General features: G+C 34.9%; 2 protein-coding genes across 2 annotated transcripts; one reads left to right on the top strand and one right to left on the bottom strand.

Moving 5' to 3' along the window:
- Window positions 1-678: 678 nt before the first annotated feature.
- Window positions 679-1,900, top strand: LOC139888435 (uncharacterized mitochondrial protein AtMg00810-like). Its single transcript, XM_071871443.1, has 3 exons — window positions 679-741; window positions 847-1,539; window positions 1,637-1,900. Exons 1-3 carry the CDS (start codon window positions 679-681, stop codon window positions 1,898-1,900), a joined length of 1,020 nt encoding a protein of 339 aa, XP_071727544.1.
- Window positions 1,901-2,113: 213 nt separating this feature from the next.
- On the bottom strand, window positions 2,114-4,613 carry LOC139888434 (protein LEAD-SENSITIVE 1-like). Its single transcript, XM_071871442.1, has 4 exons — window positions 4,587-4,613; window positions 4,046-4,139; window positions 3,141-3,570; window positions 2,114-2,162 (listed from the first exon to the last, which is right to left on the bottom strand). The coding sequence occupies exons 1-4, from the start codon at window positions 4,611-4,613 to the stop codon at window positions 2,114-2,116; spliced, it is 600 nt and encodes a 199-aa protein (XP_071727543.1).
- Between the last annotated feature and the right edge of the window lie 15,190 nt (window positions 4,614-19,803).

The following is a 19,803-nucleotide window of genomic DNA, read 5'->3' as shown; positions in this document are numbered from 1 at the left end:
CCACCTTCTATACCTACATCAAGCCAAGTCAATCCTTCAATATATGATGACCCTTCCATCATTTTTGTTTTTGAAACACAAGATAATCAAGTTGAACATCCTGTTCAAGATACTACTACCACTGTGCCAGAATTAAGAAGGTCTACTAGAGTTTCCAACCCACCTATTTGGCATAATGATTATGTCATTCCAAGTACCTCAAGTTGCTTATCTCATACACCTATTGCTAATCAAGTGTCAATTCCTGTTTTACAAGATGAGTTTCAACAATATGTTACTGCATTGGTTGCACAAGTTGATCCAACAAGCTTTAAAGAAGCTATTGTTGACTCGGGATGGTGTGAAGCAATGGATAGTGAGTTATCTGCTTTAGAAGCAAATAATACTTTGGAAATTGTTGAATTACCACCTGGTAAGAAAGCAATAAGTTGTCATTGGATATACAAAACCAAGTTAAAAGCTGATGGCACAGTTGATAGAAAAAAGGCTAGATTAGTAGTAGATGGTAACAGGCAAAGAAAGGGTGTTGATTATGCTGAAACATTTGCTCCTGTTGCAAAGATGGTTACTGTAAGGTCTCTTTTAGCTGTTGCTGCTATGTATGATTGGGAGTTGTGTCAAATAGATGTGTCTAATGCATACTTACATGGAGATTTAATGGAAGAAGTTTAAATGAAAATGCCTATGGGATATGTAGGTAAAGGGGAGCATGTACAGGATACAATGTCTAATTATAATAAAGTTTGCAAACTCATAAAATCATTGTATGGGCTCAAACAAGCACCAAGGCAATAGTTTGCTAAATTGTAAAGTGCTTTGATCTCTTTTGGATATCAACAATCTAAGGCAGATTATTCATTGTTTACAAAAAGGGACAAAGAACAATTCACAGCAATCTTGGTATATGTGGATGATTTGTTAATTACTGGCAATAGTCATGATCATATTGTTCAGTTGAAAGAACAATTAAAATCAACTTTTCATAGGAAAGATCTGGGAGCTTTAAGTTACTTCTTGGGTTTAGAAGTATCTAAATCTGAACATGGGATCTTTATTTCTCAAAGGAAGTATACTTTGGACTTGTTAAAAGAAGCTGGGGTTCAAAATCTGAAACCTTACAAATTGCCTATGGATCAAAACATCAAACTCACTGCAGATGTTGGTTCACCATTGGCTGATCCAGAGGTGTACAGAAGATTAATAGGTAAACTCATTTACTTAACAATTACCCATCCTGATATATGCTACATTGTGCAATTGTTAAGCCAGTTTATGCAGAATCCTACTTCTGTTCATATGCATGCTGTGAAACATCTGTTGAGATATTTGTTATTAGCTCCAAATCAAGGTATTATCTTTGCTAATAGATCTGCTGTTCAGTTGAAAGCTTATTGTGATTCAGATTGGGCAAGTTGTCCAATGACTAGGAGGTCTACCACTGGTTTTTTTATTTTACTAGGTGATTCACCATTGTCATGTAAGTCAAAGAAACAAAATGTGGTTTCTCGTTCATCTGCAGAGGCTGAATATAGGGCAATGGCATTAAACATGTTGTAAAATCACTTGGTTAGTAACTTTGCTCAAGGATTTAGGTCTAAATGATTTAGGTCCTGTTGAATTGTTTTGTGACAACCAGGCTGCTATTCACATAGCTGCAAATCCAGTTTTCCATGCTAGAACTAAGCACATTGAGGTGGATTGCCATTATGTAAGAGATCAAGTGAAGTCTGGTTTGATAAAGACTCAATATGTTCACACAAAGTCACAATTAGCTGATGTATTTACCAAGGTTATTCCTTCAGAACAACATAATAAGCTCTTGTCCAAGTTGGGAGTTTCGTTGCCCAAAACTCACAAATTGAAGGGGAGTATTGATGTAAACAGAAGTTTAGGGGACTAAAGTGTAAATAGTGTAAATAGAAGTTCAGGGGACTGAACTGTAATTATTCATTTGTGTAGGGTATTTTATGTATTTGAGGTTGTTAGTTTGTTAAGACGGTTTTGGTTAGTTAATCTAATGTAGTTAATATATAACGAGTAGATCGAATCATTTGTAATCAACTTGAATGAATGAAATTGTGTTGTTCATCGTTCAATTTCTTCTTCGTTGTTATCAGTTTTTAGAATTCAAAAGCAATGGAATTAAACGTGCATCTAACTGCCTAACCAAATAAATGGAACATAGAGTAAAAAAAAAAAAAAATGCATACGTGCATATCAATCTACGTATTCAAAATTTCAAATCCATTAGGCTTGCCTGAGTGGCCACCAAATTGCCCAATGAAGCACACCACCCGGGTTCAATTCGTGGCTATGCCAAATTGTTCAAAAAGGGAGTGTGACTAGAAGGTGCGCCCGCATAATGCGCAATTCACTCAGTACTAGGTCTCGCGCTCGGGGGACTTAATTACTCGAGGTTTTACCTTCTATGGGGGAGCCAATGTGCTCGTTCATATGAGGGATTCCTAGCTAAAAAAAACAAAAAACAAAAAAAAAAAAATGCTTGAGTTGATCTCTTGGGCTTGTCTTCTGATGACTCGCATGCCATCACTCTCTTAAACGGGCTGGAATCTTCTTGAGTTGCATGGGCCTTTGAGATACTTCTAGTTGGGTGCACTGGTTGATATACTAAATAATAGCTCCTCGTACAAACTATATATATGGACACACTTCTCCAAGTGAGTAGTACTGTACATTTTTTTTTTCCCCCAAAAAACAAAAACTTTAATTTCCAAAAGAGTTGAAGCTCCAAAAACGTACAAACAATGACAACCGAGCTAAAATTATGAACGTCAACCTAAATATGTTCGCACCGAAATACAAAGACAATACAACATAAAAATAATACAAAATATACAAATTAACCATATGAGACCAGAAAGAGGGTGACCAATCAAATTGAATAGTACATAATATTATGAAAAAACTAGAAAATGATTTGAGTTTTTTGATCTGTTTTCGATGAGATATCAGATATAGTGTATGTTCAATAGCAACTCCGTTGCGTCAATCTTAACTACATCCTGACGATTCCCAAAGTCATTATTCATCCTCTTCAAACAATATTTTGGAAAAGCATTCTTTAACTTCTTCACGAGCTTTTTACTATTATGCTCATGTTCATCGTCGGCTTTACGAACCATAACAGCTTGGCTGCTCTTCCCTTTGTTATCTGTATCAGTGCTCCATAAACCAATCTTAAGTAAAGTGCGAAATCTTCACAATTATTGTTCAAAAGATGATATTCATCATATCCATTTTCAAATAGATAAATAGCTCTAGCTATAACATCTCCTGGAGGATCTGGTGTTGCAGTTGTGCATGTTCCTCCTCTTAGTTTAGCAAGAAGGAACTCGCGAGATGCTTCGTATTTGAATCGATATAATTTTCCCTTTTTGATGAAGCAATCTATGCAACACATTCGAATTCCACTTCCGGCTACCTTCTCAACCCCGCAATGTGACATTGAACACGGGGCGTTTTTACTAAATGACGAAATGCTAGAAATTCCGCCCCCCACATTAGTAGTGCTTAAAAAATGAATGATTATGTTTTTCTCGAAGAAGATGCCTGTTTAGAAAAATGAATATCAAGTAGGTATTATGTATTAAATTAGAGTATTAACGATATTTCACTTTATTGTTTGATAAATTGATGCAATAAGAAGTTATACATGTATTGTATTGGTAATGGATAAATGTAGTGGACTATTTGATAAATTCAACAACCATTACATTAACAGCTACTTCATACTACTCCCTCGGTCTCATATTAAATCCGAAACAAAAAACACATGATTTTAGAAATATCATCGTTACATTGAACATTTTCAGTATTATACAGTTTTACCCTTACTTTTTATCTATCTTTTTGTCTTACATATACACTACACACATTAGGAGTATTAGTGAACTTTATCTCTTTATCTATTTATGTTTATAGAATTGAAACATTTAATTTGGGACATCATATTTCAAAAAAGAATACTGGACAATAAACATGAAAAGGAGGAAGTAGTATTTATAGAATAAAATGGAAAACTAACCATGGTGGCTGTATGTTTTCAGCCTCCTCCAGGTATAAATATGATCTCCTTCTTGGAGAGCTGATCTTTCGATTTTCTGAGAAATCAAATCCATCTGTAAAATTTAGTACGTGTAGCCAGTGTTGTAAAAAAAACCCGATTACTCGCCGATTGATCCCCGATTAATCATTTTTAGGAGCAATCCGTTCTGATTTCCAAAAATCCGTTTAATTAAATGGTCAACGTCGATTGATAGATCAAAACCGAATTTGGTAATCAAAGTCAGTCAAAGTAAAAAATGGTTAATATTTTAACATGAATTTAAACTAGAATTTTATAGTTTTGAAGCAAAATAAACAATTTTAGACAATTATGTTAAAAATTATCTTTATATTTATGGTTTTTTCTATAGTTACACATATAATTTTTAAAATTTAATATTTAAATGTATACAGTAGTATCCGATTAATCCCCGAATTGTCGATTAATCATTCCAAAGTCCCGGCCGATTAATCCCCGAATAGCGAATTTTGCAACCTTGCGTGTAGCGGTTGTTGCATACCTTAATACTTCTAGCAAAACTAGTCATATTTTATAGGTAGGCCAGGGACAGTAGTTCAATTCGGTCATAAAACATCGAAATTTCTAGGTTCATTCTCCTCCGTGCTCGTTCAATTAGTCAATCTTAATGCGGACCTTAACGGACACTTACGTGTTGATGTTTGATTTGTAGGCCTCACATTGCTCACCACCTATCACCACCGTAATTATTTGCTTTATTGCCAATTGCAACTTTCTTTTGGAACTATATACATGCAGACACGTACAGATCATGTGCATCTGCAAAAAGAGAGACCAATATTAGTAAACGTCAACGTTTTTGTATATATCTGTATGATATCCAATCATAAAAACATATCAAGGAGACATTAAATAATTTCAAACATTGGAACTTTGATAACATATACTCAACCAACCAGTAGTTTCTAGAAATGATCCAAATATGTGTGACGTCAAACAAGCAAATGACGTGACGTACACATATAGGAGAAACATCCAAGAAGGTGGGAGCCACTTTCCGAGTTGCATATGTGAAGAGCGTTTTCTATCACGACTATACAAGTTTTGGGTGTTACGCACGTTTTTATCCTTCATTCACTGCCTATGTGGATAGTTGTAACACCCACTTTTGAGGTATTATATTATTTAATATTATTGTTAACTTAACCCAACTTTGTTAAGAAAAAGGACTAGTGTTGCAAAGATAAGACCAATTGTGCAAGACTTTAAGTGAATGGGGGGCTAATAATGCAATATGACTTAAAATGCAATTTTAATAAAAGTGGCCAGCAGCCCCATTTCTTCATAATCTGGGACATAAAAAAAAGAGAGAATGTGAAGGTGTGGGTGAAATTGGCGACATAAGAGACCAAGACCAAGAACACCTTGATTTTCTTCATGCAACCTAATTTAAGAGTGCATTCAAACTTGTAGATACTTACTAGCATCATTAGAAGCCTTGTTTCTTCCTCTTCTCCATCTTTTGTGTTATTTGGGGTTTTGAAGACCCTAAGTTAAGGTATGTATAATTAACACTTAAATCTAATTTTATGAGTTTAGATGATACTAGTAGTGTTTGAAACAAGGGTTTTGACTCTCTTAAAACCCTAATTCGAAATTAGGGTTAGGGTTATGAAATTGGGGATTTTGTTAAACATGAACTAGTTGAAGTTGTGTGTGTATGACTTGTTTAAATTAGGTTAAAATCAGTCTCTGTTTTGGTTGATTAAGAAACTTGTTTGTTAAAGTCATGAGAATTGTGTTTTGAATGTGAGATAGAAAGACTCTAAGTTGTAAGCCTTGTGTTAATGTTTAAATGGTGTCAAAATGGGTTTAGAGTGTCAAATGATGAACCCTAGTGATGTTGAGTCTTGTTGATTGAGTATGAGTAGATTGTGATGTATGTGTATGAAATTGTTGTTTAGGTGATTGTACTTGAAGCTTGTGACTTGTTTTGCTTGGAAGTGTGTTAATCATTTGCTTGGAATTGAGGATCAATAGATTTAATTGTGTTAGTGCAAATTGCTATATGATTTGGGACTTATAGTACATCGAAAGATGTATTATGAGTCGTCGGCGTCGGGGACGCATTTGATGGTTGTTTGGCATTGGGGACGCCCATTGTCTAGGACATCGGGGATGTCAAGGGACTTGCTAAATGTCGGGGACAAAGCAAGAACCTAGTGAGGCACGAGGTGCAATTCGTATGATAATTGTATGCGGATTGTGTTATTATTATTAAATGTATTCGATGATATATGCATATTGTATTCACTAAGCGTTTCGCTTACTCCGTTGTGGTTTAACATTTTGTAGGAACGAGCTCCGATAAGGGTAAGAATGTGGAGACAATTGAATGATCGATAAAGACATCTTGCAAGACTTTTGGATAGACATGATGCCTTAGATTGCTTGTTTGTGTACAACAACAACAATACCCAATCCCGCACATGCGAGGTATGGGGGAGGTGAGATGTAGACAATCCTTCCTCTACCGTAGAGTAAGAGAGAAGTCGTTTCTTTAACCATGAGTCGAGGCCCATAGGAAGAGAAAGTCATCCCCCTCTCTACTCCAGGGCAGAGAGATTGCTTCCGTGAGGACCTCCGGCTACAAAAAAAAAAAAAAAAAAAAAAAAAAATTAAATAAATAAAATGAAAAGAAAAAGAGACTCCATGGAAATGGTTTAATCAAATTTCCATGGGTTTTAAATGCTGCCTGAAAATCAATTTAGGCTCAAAGCGGCAGTCAAGACGCCACTATATTGACGCTTGTTGTTGCCTCAATAAATTGAGCCAAAAAAAACTCGAAAGGCATGCCAGGTGGAAGTTGTTGCAAAAGCAAAGAGCCAACCACCCTTAACAAACCAAACACCACTCATGCACCTTTACGGTAGACATCCCCGAAGCCACACAACTAAAGGGAACCAACCAAGCTCACGAGCAAAGAGGGTCGTCCTCAGCCATAATAGCCCCAAGATGCACCGAACGATGCGAAGCACCAAAATCATACATACATACAAGCATGCATACATACATATTCGTACATACACACATACACAAACCTATATACATGTAAATCCCGGAACTCATGCTCTAGTACCTTGATGTGGTTGTTTGTACTTTTTATTCAAGGTTAAAACTTTTGCGAAACTTTGGTCGTGTTTACCATTGTTTAAGAAAACATGTAAAGAATGTTAAATGTGTATGTATATAACCTTTGAAAGATAAATGCAGGTTTGAGGTGTTTGGTTTTATTGGTTCGAGTCAAATGTGTAAAAAAAAAATAAAAATTATCGTTTTTCGGTTATGAGTCGAAGTCATTTTAATAGTACAACAATCTACTGATTAAAACTTACATTTGATTTGATTCACACTCAATACAAAAGCTAGTAAAACAAAAAGCAAAACGGACGTTCGTGAAAAATGGAACTGAGGACGTAAACTTTGATTATGTATAAATATGTTGTACTTGTCATGGTTACATATTAATTTTAAGACGACGGTTATTGATTTGTATAAAACCTTTGTGCTTGTTAGCGATAACTCTTAAAGCTTTCGTCAGAAAAATTCATTGACATGTTAATCAATAACGGTGAACAAAGTGGAGGGCTAGTCGGTACTATCACTACTACAAAACAGGGTTTTCCGGACGACTTTTTCACTCTTTTCCGGACGGAAAGTCTCCCCTAAAGGTTTTCCTAGAAGACATATCTTCCCCAAGAAATCGTCCGGAAAATTCCGTCCCAGAAAGTTTTTCCGGACGACTTTTGACTTTTTCTCGGACGATCGTGGGACCCACTTTGACTTTCAACTCTGATGATTGTGGACGACGTTTCCGGACGACATTTGGAAACGACATGTCGTCCGGAAAGATGTTATTAAAATATTAGTGGCTCTCTCTTGGGACGACCTTTCCGGACGATATGTCATCCAAAAATAAATAATAATAAAATAATATTTATTTATATTAAAAATTATTTATGTTAAAACAAATATGGCATGCTTCCGGACAATACATTCCCGGACGACAAGTCGTCCAGAAAAGTGTCTGTTGTTTTTGACCAAAATTGGTTTCTGCAGTTTTCCAGCCGTAAAAACGACACATTTCAAATATCAAAACCTGTTTTACAAATACGATATATTTCACAAATTATTATTATTATTAGTTATTAATATTATCATTTTCATTAAAGTTATTATTATTATTAAAATTATCAAAATACCACAATAACATTGAATAAAAGATTCAATACCACAATTACCATAACTATCCAAACATTTCAACATCGAACAAATTACCAAATTGAATAATTCTTTTCAAACACAAACTAACATTAAACATCTAACAAAAGCATTATCGTCTTCAAACAAATCCAACAAATTACATACCGCCATATCCTCCATCATATCCTTCTTCCTCATTGTTTTGGCTAGATTGAGTATTGGAATTGGGAGTACCGGGAGTATTCCCTCCACGTTGCAAATGGGGATGTGGACTTCCAAATTATTCCAAGCAAGGATTTCGACAATTTCACTAGAAGTGTACATTAGGGCCATTAGTGGTTGTCTATGAAAATGCGAAATTAGTTGCCGACAATGGTAACTTCCTCCCCACTTCGCGCTCGTGGCCACTTCGTTGACCCAAAACCGCCAACATTATGCCTTGCACATCTCTTTCCGGTTCATCTTTTTTCATTTGCTTCATGCGTTTCTACGAAGTTAAAAAAAACATAATATTAATATTACTATCATTTCATATCATCACACACACACACACATAGATTAATATATATATATATATATATATATATATATATATATATATATATATATATATATATATATATACCCAAGTTGAATCCATTTGACTTATACTCATATTTATAAGTAGTACACTAATATCTATAAAAATTTATCACTTATATATATATATATATATATATATATATATATATATATATATATATATATATATATATATATATATATACTCAAATTGAATCCATTTGACTTATACTCATATTTATAAGTAGTACACTAATATCTATAAAAATTTATCACTTACATAGTTCGCTTTTGGTTCATCATGACACCACTCTTTGGTATCCTTGTGTTTGTGCATGAACTTGTAAGTTTTGATAGGACCGATCTTTAGATTATTTTCGTTCTACAACACACAATAAAATAATTTAAATGTATATAAATCAAATCACCTATTTTCTACCATTTTATCAATTATATAAAACATTAATAACAAGGAGGTTTAAGTTATTTACCAAACGTTTAACTATAGATTTGCTATCATGCAAACTGTGGTATTTGACTTTAGACTTGTTTTCTGCATTAATCGCACAACGGTCCCGGTACTTTTGGCTAAGCTACAAGTCAACGAATGGATTCCAGAGTGACGGTTCAACATCCGGTAGTGGTCAGGAACGAACGTTATTAGGATCATCTTTATAGATTTCTTTGAAATACGCTTTCTGTTCACTTTTTGCGTTTTTCCATCTTTGCTCAAAAACCTATTGAATCCCGGCCCGAACTTTATTTTCTGTTATGTTAAAGAAATTCTATATTAAAATGAATTGATGATTTATTCTTGCCTTTTGTGTCAAGTAGGCGACTCCGATGCGACTAAATCTTGAGAGTTCGACTATACATACTTGAAGGAGGACATTATCTGGCCCTAAATTGTTGTGGCTTATACCTTTTCGGTGCATATACGATATGTCATTAATAACTCCTCTGCAATTTAGAAAATAATATAATCTGATAATTTTTAAATCAGTTATAATTATTTAAAATTATATTATTATATTTTACGTTTATTTATTACAACCTCTTTATATCATGGCATCCAAAGCCATCTGGAATAGTCAGAAAATTCGTCTGATTCACATAATCACGTAAGGTCTCAGAGTAAAATTCAAAGACAATCAACCAATGGTCTTGTTTGATTACAAGCGAGTAAGAAAGTGTAACTTAAGGTTAAATGACAAAAAATTAGACTTCAAATATTCTATTTAATAACTATTAAACACTTCAGTTTTCTTTTAATACCCTTAGTAAATTATAAATTATATGCACAATATTTATTAAACAAATCATATTGATTTACTTATTCACACACATAAGGTTAAATGATAATTTAACATTATTATTTAGCGTGTTTATTTAGAAATAGTATCCAAAGGTTAAAGATCATTCGTAGAGATGTAATCCAAAGAAACCAAAGAAAAGGTTGAAATTCAAGAGATCTTTTTCAGCCCTTGGATCAAATTAGATTAATGAACAAAATTAAAACAGCAAATAACAAAGGAAGGGTGTAACCCTGAATTTTATGCATCAAAAGTGTCAGTAAATGTATGCATCATAAACTGCCACTAAAAGTATACCCTATACTTATGCATTTTCAGAATTTACAGGAGAATCACAAACAAAAAGCTGAGAAAAATTCTGATTTGGATTTGGCCTTGGAGCCGCGTCGCGGGTGTGGTGGCCGCGCCGCGGATTGAAGCTGGTAAAAACCCATTTGTTTTATTTTAAGAAATTGAAAAGGGTAAAATGGTACTTTCGCATTGAGGTCCGGTTTTAAGCCACAAAAGGACAAGGTTGAACTCATTCCAACCTTATCCTCATTATTATCTTCAACCTCATCAACACCCACAAGTTCTAGAGAGAGAAGCTAGAGTGAGAAAGCTTGAGAAAAGGAAGAAGAAGCTTGTGTTCATCAAATTGAAGCCCATTTCTTGTGTTGTTGTTGTTGTTGTGCTAGCTTCGTTTTCTTCAAAAGGTAAAACCCTAATTAGGATTTAGTTGTGTTAATTTGTTTATCATACTAGGGTTTGTGTTAAAGTGAGTTTAAACCCTATTTCTTGGAAGTTTAGGGTAAATGGGTCAAGTTTTAGTGTAAGAACCCTAATATTGGTGGGTTTAAGGTTGGATGATGATATTGTTAGTTTGTAAACTAAATTTGTTGATGAATTCACTAGTTGACTTGGATTGTTAGTGATTGGGTGTGTAAACTTGCAACTTGGTGTTTTGACTAAAGATTTGGTCAAAATGGGTTTTGGTGTTAAATTGTGCAAGTAAGTGTTTTGTTGATCAAACATTGCGTATAATGTGATATTGGAACCAAATCATTAGTTGATTGTGATTATGGGTGATTTGGACGAGATTTTACTTAGTCAAAATGGAAGTAAGTGCAAATGGGTCAAAATTGCACTTATGGTGTTTTGGGTATAAGCTAGAGTGTTTAGCTTATTTGTTTATGAGTTACTTAGGTGATTTACATTTGGACGATTAGGAGCTCAAGCGGGATTGGTTCTTCAAGTAATCGAGGTGAGTGGAATATTTATACGTGTATGTATATAATTTGGTTGCTTGCGTGCAACGTGGCAAGTGATATCCGTTAGGATTCACTTTTCGCGGGCCACAATTGGGTTGTGAAATAAGGGTATGGATAGAAAAATGGGAAGTCCGAACGCATGTTACGTACCATCAATAACCTAATTCGCACACTCTTCTTTCACCTCATCTTCATCCTACTTACTGGGTTGAAGCCCTTCATATGGCAGCATATCTTCTTAATATTCTTCCTTCTTCCGCTATTAACCATGAAATTCCACACTCACGCCTATTCCACTAAAAACCTAACAGGAAGAGTATTGTAGAGGGAGGGGAGGGGGGGGGGTGAATACAATTTCTTTTAATTAACTAACCAATTAAACACACTTTAGTATTCAAGCATGTAATTTTAAATAAGGTCAAAGGTAATTTTTCAACTGTTATTCTTTATTGATTAAATCACAAAGAATTACAACTATCCTTGGCGGAATGATAGTTGGTTGATACAGATTTACCTAAGTATAGCTATGAGGATAAACTTAAAGCTATTACACGTTTTGGACTCTAAATAATAAAACGCACACCACTAGTTGTTACAATAGTGGTTACAACAATTTATAGTAGTCCTATTAACCGTGTAATTGTTCTATTTTCCACTGGTACATAGGATGTCTGTACTTGTGGGGACAACTGCATCAGAGAGCGTGCTCTCCTCTTTCCTCTTTGGTATGTATTTGCAGGAACACCCCAATTTGGTTTGGCACCACTATTCATTTAAACAAATAGAATGTTGTGTTCCCTAGGCATTGACAAAGTATAGCACATGTCTGCACATGCGTTAAACTTCTGCATTCTTACGTGGTCTTGTAAGGTCACTTGTCAGCCGCCGACGCGTGTCCTTTCCTGTTCAACTTTGTCTTTGACTTCTGTTAAATAGTACAATTGATATAGACCACTCAGGAAACCACCATGCTTGTAATGGAGCATGGCTGTCTTGTGTTGTATGCTGCTTACCAGGTTTACTGGTTCTTCTTATGCTGAGTCACTTGATGTTCTTGAATTGTTGGGTACTCATCCTGTGCTGATTCGAAGAATAAGCTCTACCTTGTGCTGGTAGACTAGGAAGCATACTGAACACTTGACACAACAATATTTGCTGTCTATACATAAACAAACCTGTGCTGACTGCACATAACATTTTAGTGCAAATAAATTACAATTTTGTCATAATTAAATCCTTAATTATTTTGGGGACTCAACAATCTCCCCCTATTTGATGATGACAAAACTTATGACATTTAGAGAAAACACTAAAGCCAGCACCGAGGGACCTAATGAAAAATAGTCAGTAAATTTGTCCCTTTTAAATTTGTTTTTAGGATCTTTTGCTGAGTTATCTATATCTTATAACTTGATATGATTTTGAAGATAAACTCATTTCATTTTAATTACAACAGAGTATATACAGTAATTACAAAACATCATAATGAAAAATGAAGTAACAAAAGATACAATTTGAGCACTGGAAGGCTATTTGTCTCTGTCTTTATCCTTTTCTAGTTCATCACTAGATAGCTCTTCTTCTTTCACTTTCCAGGTAGCCCAGGCTTCAGGAAATAGGATAGGTAGCTCAGCAGGGTCATAAACTGGAACATGAGGAGGTAGAATGATGGGATCTCTTCTGTGTGGGCCTTCACCAGTAGATTTCTTTCCTTTAGGCTTTTGAGAGAGTACTTCTTCTACATTCACTACTGGTGCATTCCCAAATTTTGTTGCTTTGTTGAAGAGTTCTTGGAGTTCAGGTTTCAATGTATCTTTAATACCACTTTTAGCCTTACCAATAAAGTACTCCAATATCTCCATCCATTCACTGAATCCGAAGGTTCTTAATTCAGTGTAGTCTATCCTCTCTTGAATTTTATTTTCCCTGCTGATACTGAAAGCTCTCTTTGTGCCTCTGTGCACTTTGATGATCTTGCTGGGATTTGATCTCCTGGTTAGTACATCACCATACTTGCTCCTATAGTAGTGATCATATAGCTCTATTGTTCGTTCAGTTTCTATAGGGGCAGTAGCAGGTGCTTTCTCAGCAGCTTCCTGTTCATCAAAAGCTTTATCCTGTTCCTTAACAATAGCTTTGGCTAATTTGAGGGACTCAGCCTCTTGCTTTCTATCAGCAGCCAACTTAGCTTCTTCCTCCTGAAGCCTTAGCCTCTCAGCACATTCGGCATCAGCATCCTCCCTTCTTTGCCTTTCAACTTCTAGACCCAAAAGATATTCATCGGCAGTAATGTTCAGGGATTTTGCTGTTTCAATCATTTTCCTGCCCTCAACAGTTCTAAGAGCATCGCGATATTGCCTTAGATCCATACCCAGTTGCCGAGCCTCATGAAATTGAGCTTTCTCTTCATCAGTATGTAGCTTTTGACCACTGTTATTTAGATACACGCCAATTTCAATGCCATAAGTTAAGGCAGCGATGTAGAATGGCTGATCAAGAGGATGATGCAGCAATCTAACTTGGCGTATCCTTTCAGAAATAGCTGATTGCCTTTGCTCAAGCAATTCAGGTACAGTGATCTCCAGCCTGTAATCCTCTCTTTAATCTGGATTCATCCTTCTTAGATCTGGCTTACTTCGGGCAAATGAGTCATCTTCCCAAGTTGTGTGTTTATCATGACATTTTGGGGAAGATGGAGGATACATGATTGATTCTGCTATGCCAGAAGAACTTACTGGGTACTGATTAATACGTTCATCCTGTGTTCTGTCAAAATAAGCAAGAGTCCGGGGAGAGATAGGTGATTGAACAAACAGATGATCTCCTCTGCCCCAGACTGTAAAATCGGCAGGATTAACAGTATCAGTATCTTGTTTAGCACCCAGCTCAGCCCCCTTGGCTGGGTTTTCAACACTTGTTTCACCCAGCAGCACACTACTGGCTGGGTCTTCTATCACAGCACTCCTTGCTGTGTCTTTAGTACCACCTGAATGATTAGTATCAGCTGGCACAACTGCCACAGTATCTTCATCAGCTGCCTCAAATAAGGGTCCTTTCCTTAAGGGCTGGTTGTCCCTAGGAGCAGATTTTACCCTTTGTTTATCGATTGGCATGGGTTCAGCTGATGGTTCTTGTGTTGATACTGGTTCTTGTGGAGGCAGATATGGGACAATAGCAAGGTGCTCCCCCTGAACATCATCATCATCAAGTTTTATAATTTCTGCTGGCTGTTGTTGTGTAGCTGGCTGAGCAGAAGATGCTGGTCGAGAGGAATGGCTGGTGTCTAACATTGCATCTAGCCATTTCATGAATACATCAGCTCTCACTCCTCCTGATTCAGTAGAAGCTAAGTAATCTCTCATCTGTTCAGGTGTCATCTTCTTAATTCTGTCTGCTCGCTCAGCGTACAACTTTGCTTTCTTTCTATCATATTTGATCATGAACTTAGCATTTCTTTTCAAAGCAGCCCTTTTGTGTTCTTCAATGCTGAGTAGTTCATCATGAATTTCACGCTTTTCAGGATTGAGGGATCGTACATGCTCAATTTTATGTTGTTTCAGAGCAGCATACGCCTCAAATTTAGCGTTGAAAGCGGCATCTAGTTCCTGCTGTCTCTTTTGATGCCTCTCCAGTTTTCTTTTCATTTTACGTTCAATGGTTTGAGAGACAGCAAAAGATTCAGCAACAGCCAATTCAGAAACATCACTGGGCTTACTGCCAGAACCAATATCATCCACAGATGTGGCAGACATACTGGGTTGAGATTCACCAGCTGCCTGGACACCTGCTTCAGTATGAGCGTTGCTGGGCTTAGTGCTAGAACCTTGACCAGTACCATCATCACCATCACCATCACCATCCCTCCTTTGCTATTTTGGAGCCTTTTCATGCTCGTGCTTGAAATGTCCCGTTCATATTGATTATAAACGTTCCATATTAATTGATTTCGTTGCGAGGTTTTGACCTTTATATGAGACATTTTTCAAAGACTGCATTCATTTTTAAAATAACCATAACCTTTATTTTATCAATAAAGGTTTTAAAAGCATTACGTAGATTATCAAATAATGATAATCTAAAATATACTGTTTACACATGACCATTACATAATGGTTTACAATAGAAATATATTACATCGACATATGTTTCTTGAATGCAGTTTTTACACAATAACATACAAACATGGACTCCAAATCTTGTCCTTATTTTAGTATGCAACAGCGGAAGCTCTTAGTATTCACCTGAGAATAAACATACTTTAAACGTCAACAAAAATGTTGGTGAGTTATAGGTTTAACCTATATATATCAAATCGTAACAATAGACCACAAGATTTCATATTTCACTACACATCCCATACATAGAGATAAAAATCATTCATATGGTGAACACCTGGTAACCGACATTAACAAGATACATATATAAGAATATCCCCATCATTTCGGGACACCCTTCGGATATGATATAAATTTCGAAGTACTAAAGCATCCGGTACTTTAGATGGGGTTTGTTAGGCCCAATAGATCTATCTTTAGGATTCGCGTCAATTAGAGTGTCTGTTCCGTAATTCTTAGATTACCAGACTAAAAAGGGGCATATTCGGTTTAATAATCCAGCCATAGAATGTAGTTCCATTTATTTGTGTTTATTTTGTAAAACATTTATAAAACTGCATGTATTCTCATCCCAAAATATTAAATTTTTAAAAGTGGGACTATAACTCACTTTCACAAATATTTCCTTCCTCGGAAATAAGACTTGGCCACGGATCGATTCACGAACCTATACAAATATGTACATATATATCAAAGTATGATCAAAATATAATTACAACCATTTTTATTATGTTTTAAAGATTTGAGTGTATTAAGTTAGCTGTCCTCGTTAATAACCTACAACTAGTTGTCCACAGTTAGATGTACAGAAATAAATCGATATATATTATCTTGAATCAATCCACGACCCAGTGTATACATGTCTCAGGCTAGATCACAACTCAAAGTATATATATTTTTGGAATCAACCTCAACCTTGTATAGCTAACTCCAACATTACTACATATAGAGTGTCTATGGTTGTTCCAAATAATATATATACATGGGTCGATATGATATGTCAAAACATTTGCATACGTGTCTATGGTTTCCCAAGATTACATAATATATTAGAATACATGTATAATACAATATAAGTTAGCTTAGGATATGATTTGTATAGATTTGTTAAACATTTCCCGTAGCTAAAAAGATCAAAAATATCCAATCTTGTTTTACCCATAACTTCTTTATTTTAAATCCAATTTGAGTGAATCAAATTGCTATGGTTTCATATTGAACTCTAATTTAAGAATTAAAACAGAAAAAGTATAGGTTTATAGTCAGAAATTTAAGTTACATGTCAATTACTAAAGAGGTAGTCATTTCCGTCGAAAGAACGACATCTTGATGACCATTTTGAAAAACATACTTTCACTTTGAGTTTAACCAAGATTTTTGGATATAGTTTCATGTTCATATGAAAAATCATTTTCCCAGAAGAACAACTTTTAAATCAAAGTTTATCATAGTTTTTAATTATCCAAACCAAAACAGCCCCCGGTTTTTCTACGACGGCGTATATCCGATTTTATGGTGTTCATCGTGTTTCTAGGTTTTAAATCATTAAGTTAGCATATCATATAGATATAGAACATGTGTTTAGTTGATTTTAAAAGTCAAGTTAGAAGAATTAACTTTTGTTTGCGAACAAGTTTAGAATTAACTAAACTATGTTCTAGTGATTACAAGTTTAAACCTTCGAATAAGATAGCTTTATATGTATGAATCGAATGATGTTATGAACATCATTACTACCTCAAGTTTTCTGGATAAAACTACTAGAAATGAGAAAAATGGATCTAGCTTCAAAGGATCCTTGGATGGCTTGAAAGTTCTTGAAGCAGAATCATGACACGAAAACAGTTCAAGTAAGATTTTCACTCGAAATAAGATTGTTATAGTTGTAGAAATTGAATCAAAGTTTGAATATGAATATTACCTTGAATTAGAAAGATAACCTACTATAAATAACAAAGGTTCCTTGATCTTAGATGATTACTTGGAATGGATTAGAAAGCTTGGAAGTAGACTTGCAAACTTGGAAGTATTCTTGATTTTTATGAAACTATACTTATGGAATTTATGAAGAACACTTAGAACTTGAAGATGGAACTTGAGAGAGATCAATTAGATGAATAAAATTGAAGAATGAAAGTGTTTGTAGGTGTTTTTGGTCGTTGGTATATGGATTAGATATAAAGGATATGTAATTTTGTTTTCATGTAAATAAGTCATGAATGATTACTAATATTTTTGTAATTTTATGAGATATTTCATGCTAGTTGCCAAATGATGGTTCCCGCATGTGTTAGGTGACTCACATGGGCTGCTAAGAGCTGATAATTGGAGTGTATATACCAATAGTACATACATCTAAAAGCTGTGTATTGTACGAGTACGAATACGGGTGCATACGAGTAGAATTGTTGATGAAACTAAACGAGGATGTAATTGTAAGCATTTTTGTTAAGTATAAGTATTTTGATAAGTGTCTTGAAGTCTTTCAAAAGTGTATGAATACATATTAAAACACTACATGTATATACATTTTAACTGAGTCGTTAAGTCATCGTTAGTCGTTACATGTAAATGTTGATTTGAAACCTTTAAGTTAACGATCTTGTTAAATGTTGTTAACCTAATGTTTATTATATCTAATGAGATGTTAAATTATTATATTATCATGATATTATGATATATTACTATATATTAATATGATATATATACATTTAAATGTCGTTACAACGATAATCGTTACATATATATCTCGTTTCGAAAACCTTAAGTTAGTAGTCTTGTTTTTACATATGTAGTTCATTGTTAATATACATAATGACATGTTTACTTATCATTTATCATGATTAAACATAGTGTATCAATATCTTAATATGATTCATATGTATTTAGTAAGACGTTGTTATAGCGATAATCGTTATATATATCGTTTCGAGTTTCTTAATTCAATAAACTCAATTTTATGTATATAACTGTGATGACCCGAAAAATTTCGACTAATTTAAACCAATTCTCTATACGATTTATTATTTTAACACGTTAAACAAAGTCTGTTAGATTGAGTCTCAAAATTTTAGAACTGTTTCATATATACAATTACCTTTGACTACTCTCAACGATTCATGAACAATTATATGTATGTATATATATATGTACAAGTAAAAACGACTTTCCTACAGTAAAACCCTATTTGCTACAGTAAAAATTACTTTGCTACAGTAAAACACAATTTGCTACAGTAAAACACTATTTGCTACAGTGGAACCGTATTTTGCTACAGTGCTACAGTGAAAGAACAATACAAACATTGGAAGACATGTTACGGGCATGCGTGATTGACTTTGGAACCAGTTGGGATCGACACTTACCGTTGGCAGAATTTTCATACAATAACAGCTATCATACGAGCATCAACGCAGCGCCATTTGAAGCACTTTACGGTAGAAAGTGCAGATCTCCTATCTGTTGGAGTGAAGTAGGAGAAAGACAACTTACTGGACCAGAAATTATTCATGAAACCACCGAAAAGATCATTCAAATACAACAGCGATTGAAAACGGCCATGAGTCGCCAAAAGAGTTATGCTGATGTAAGAAGAAAACCGCTAGAATTTCAAGTGGGCGACAAAGTCATGTTGAAAGTGTCACCCTGGAAAGGCGTTGTACGATTCGGTAAACGAGGAAAGCTAAGTCCTAGGTACGTAGGACCCTTTGAAATCACCGAAAGAATTGGAACAGTTGCTTATCGATTAAAGCTACCGCAAGAACTTAGTAGTGTTCACAACACATTTCACGTGTCAAATTTGAAGAAATGTTTAGCTGAAGAAGATGTCGTAATTCCTCTTGACGAAATACGAATCAATGATAAACTCCATTTTATCGAAGAACCTGTTGAAATCATGGACCGTGAGGTCAAACAATTAAAACAAAGCAAAATACCGATAGTTAGGGTTCGTTGGAACGCAAGACGAGGACCCGAGTTTACTTGGGAACGTGAAGATCAAATGAAGCAAAAGTATCCACATTTGTTCACTGATATCGCTCATGAAACAGGTACTACTCAAAATTTCGGGACGAAATTTTCTTTAACGGGGAGGTACTGTGATGACCCGAAAAATTTCGACTAATTTAAACCAATTCTCTATACGATTTATTATTTTAAGACGTTAAACAAAGTCTGTTAGATTGAGTCTCAAAATTTTAGAACTGTTTCATATATACAATTACCTTTGACTACTCTCGACGATTCATGAACAATTA

The sequence above is a fragment of the Rutidosis leptorrhynchoides genome, chromosome 2, assembly GCF_046630445.1.
Source record: "Rutidosis leptorrhynchoides isolate AG116_Rl617_1_P2 chromosome 2, CSIRO_AGI_Rlap_v1, whole genome shotgun sequence".
NCBI classification, from domain to species: Eukaryota; Viridiplantae; Streptophyta; class Magnoliopsida; order Asterales; family Asteraceae; genus Rutidosis; species Rutidosis leptorrhynchoides.
This window is presented reverse-complemented; position numbering and strand designations above follow the sequence as displayed.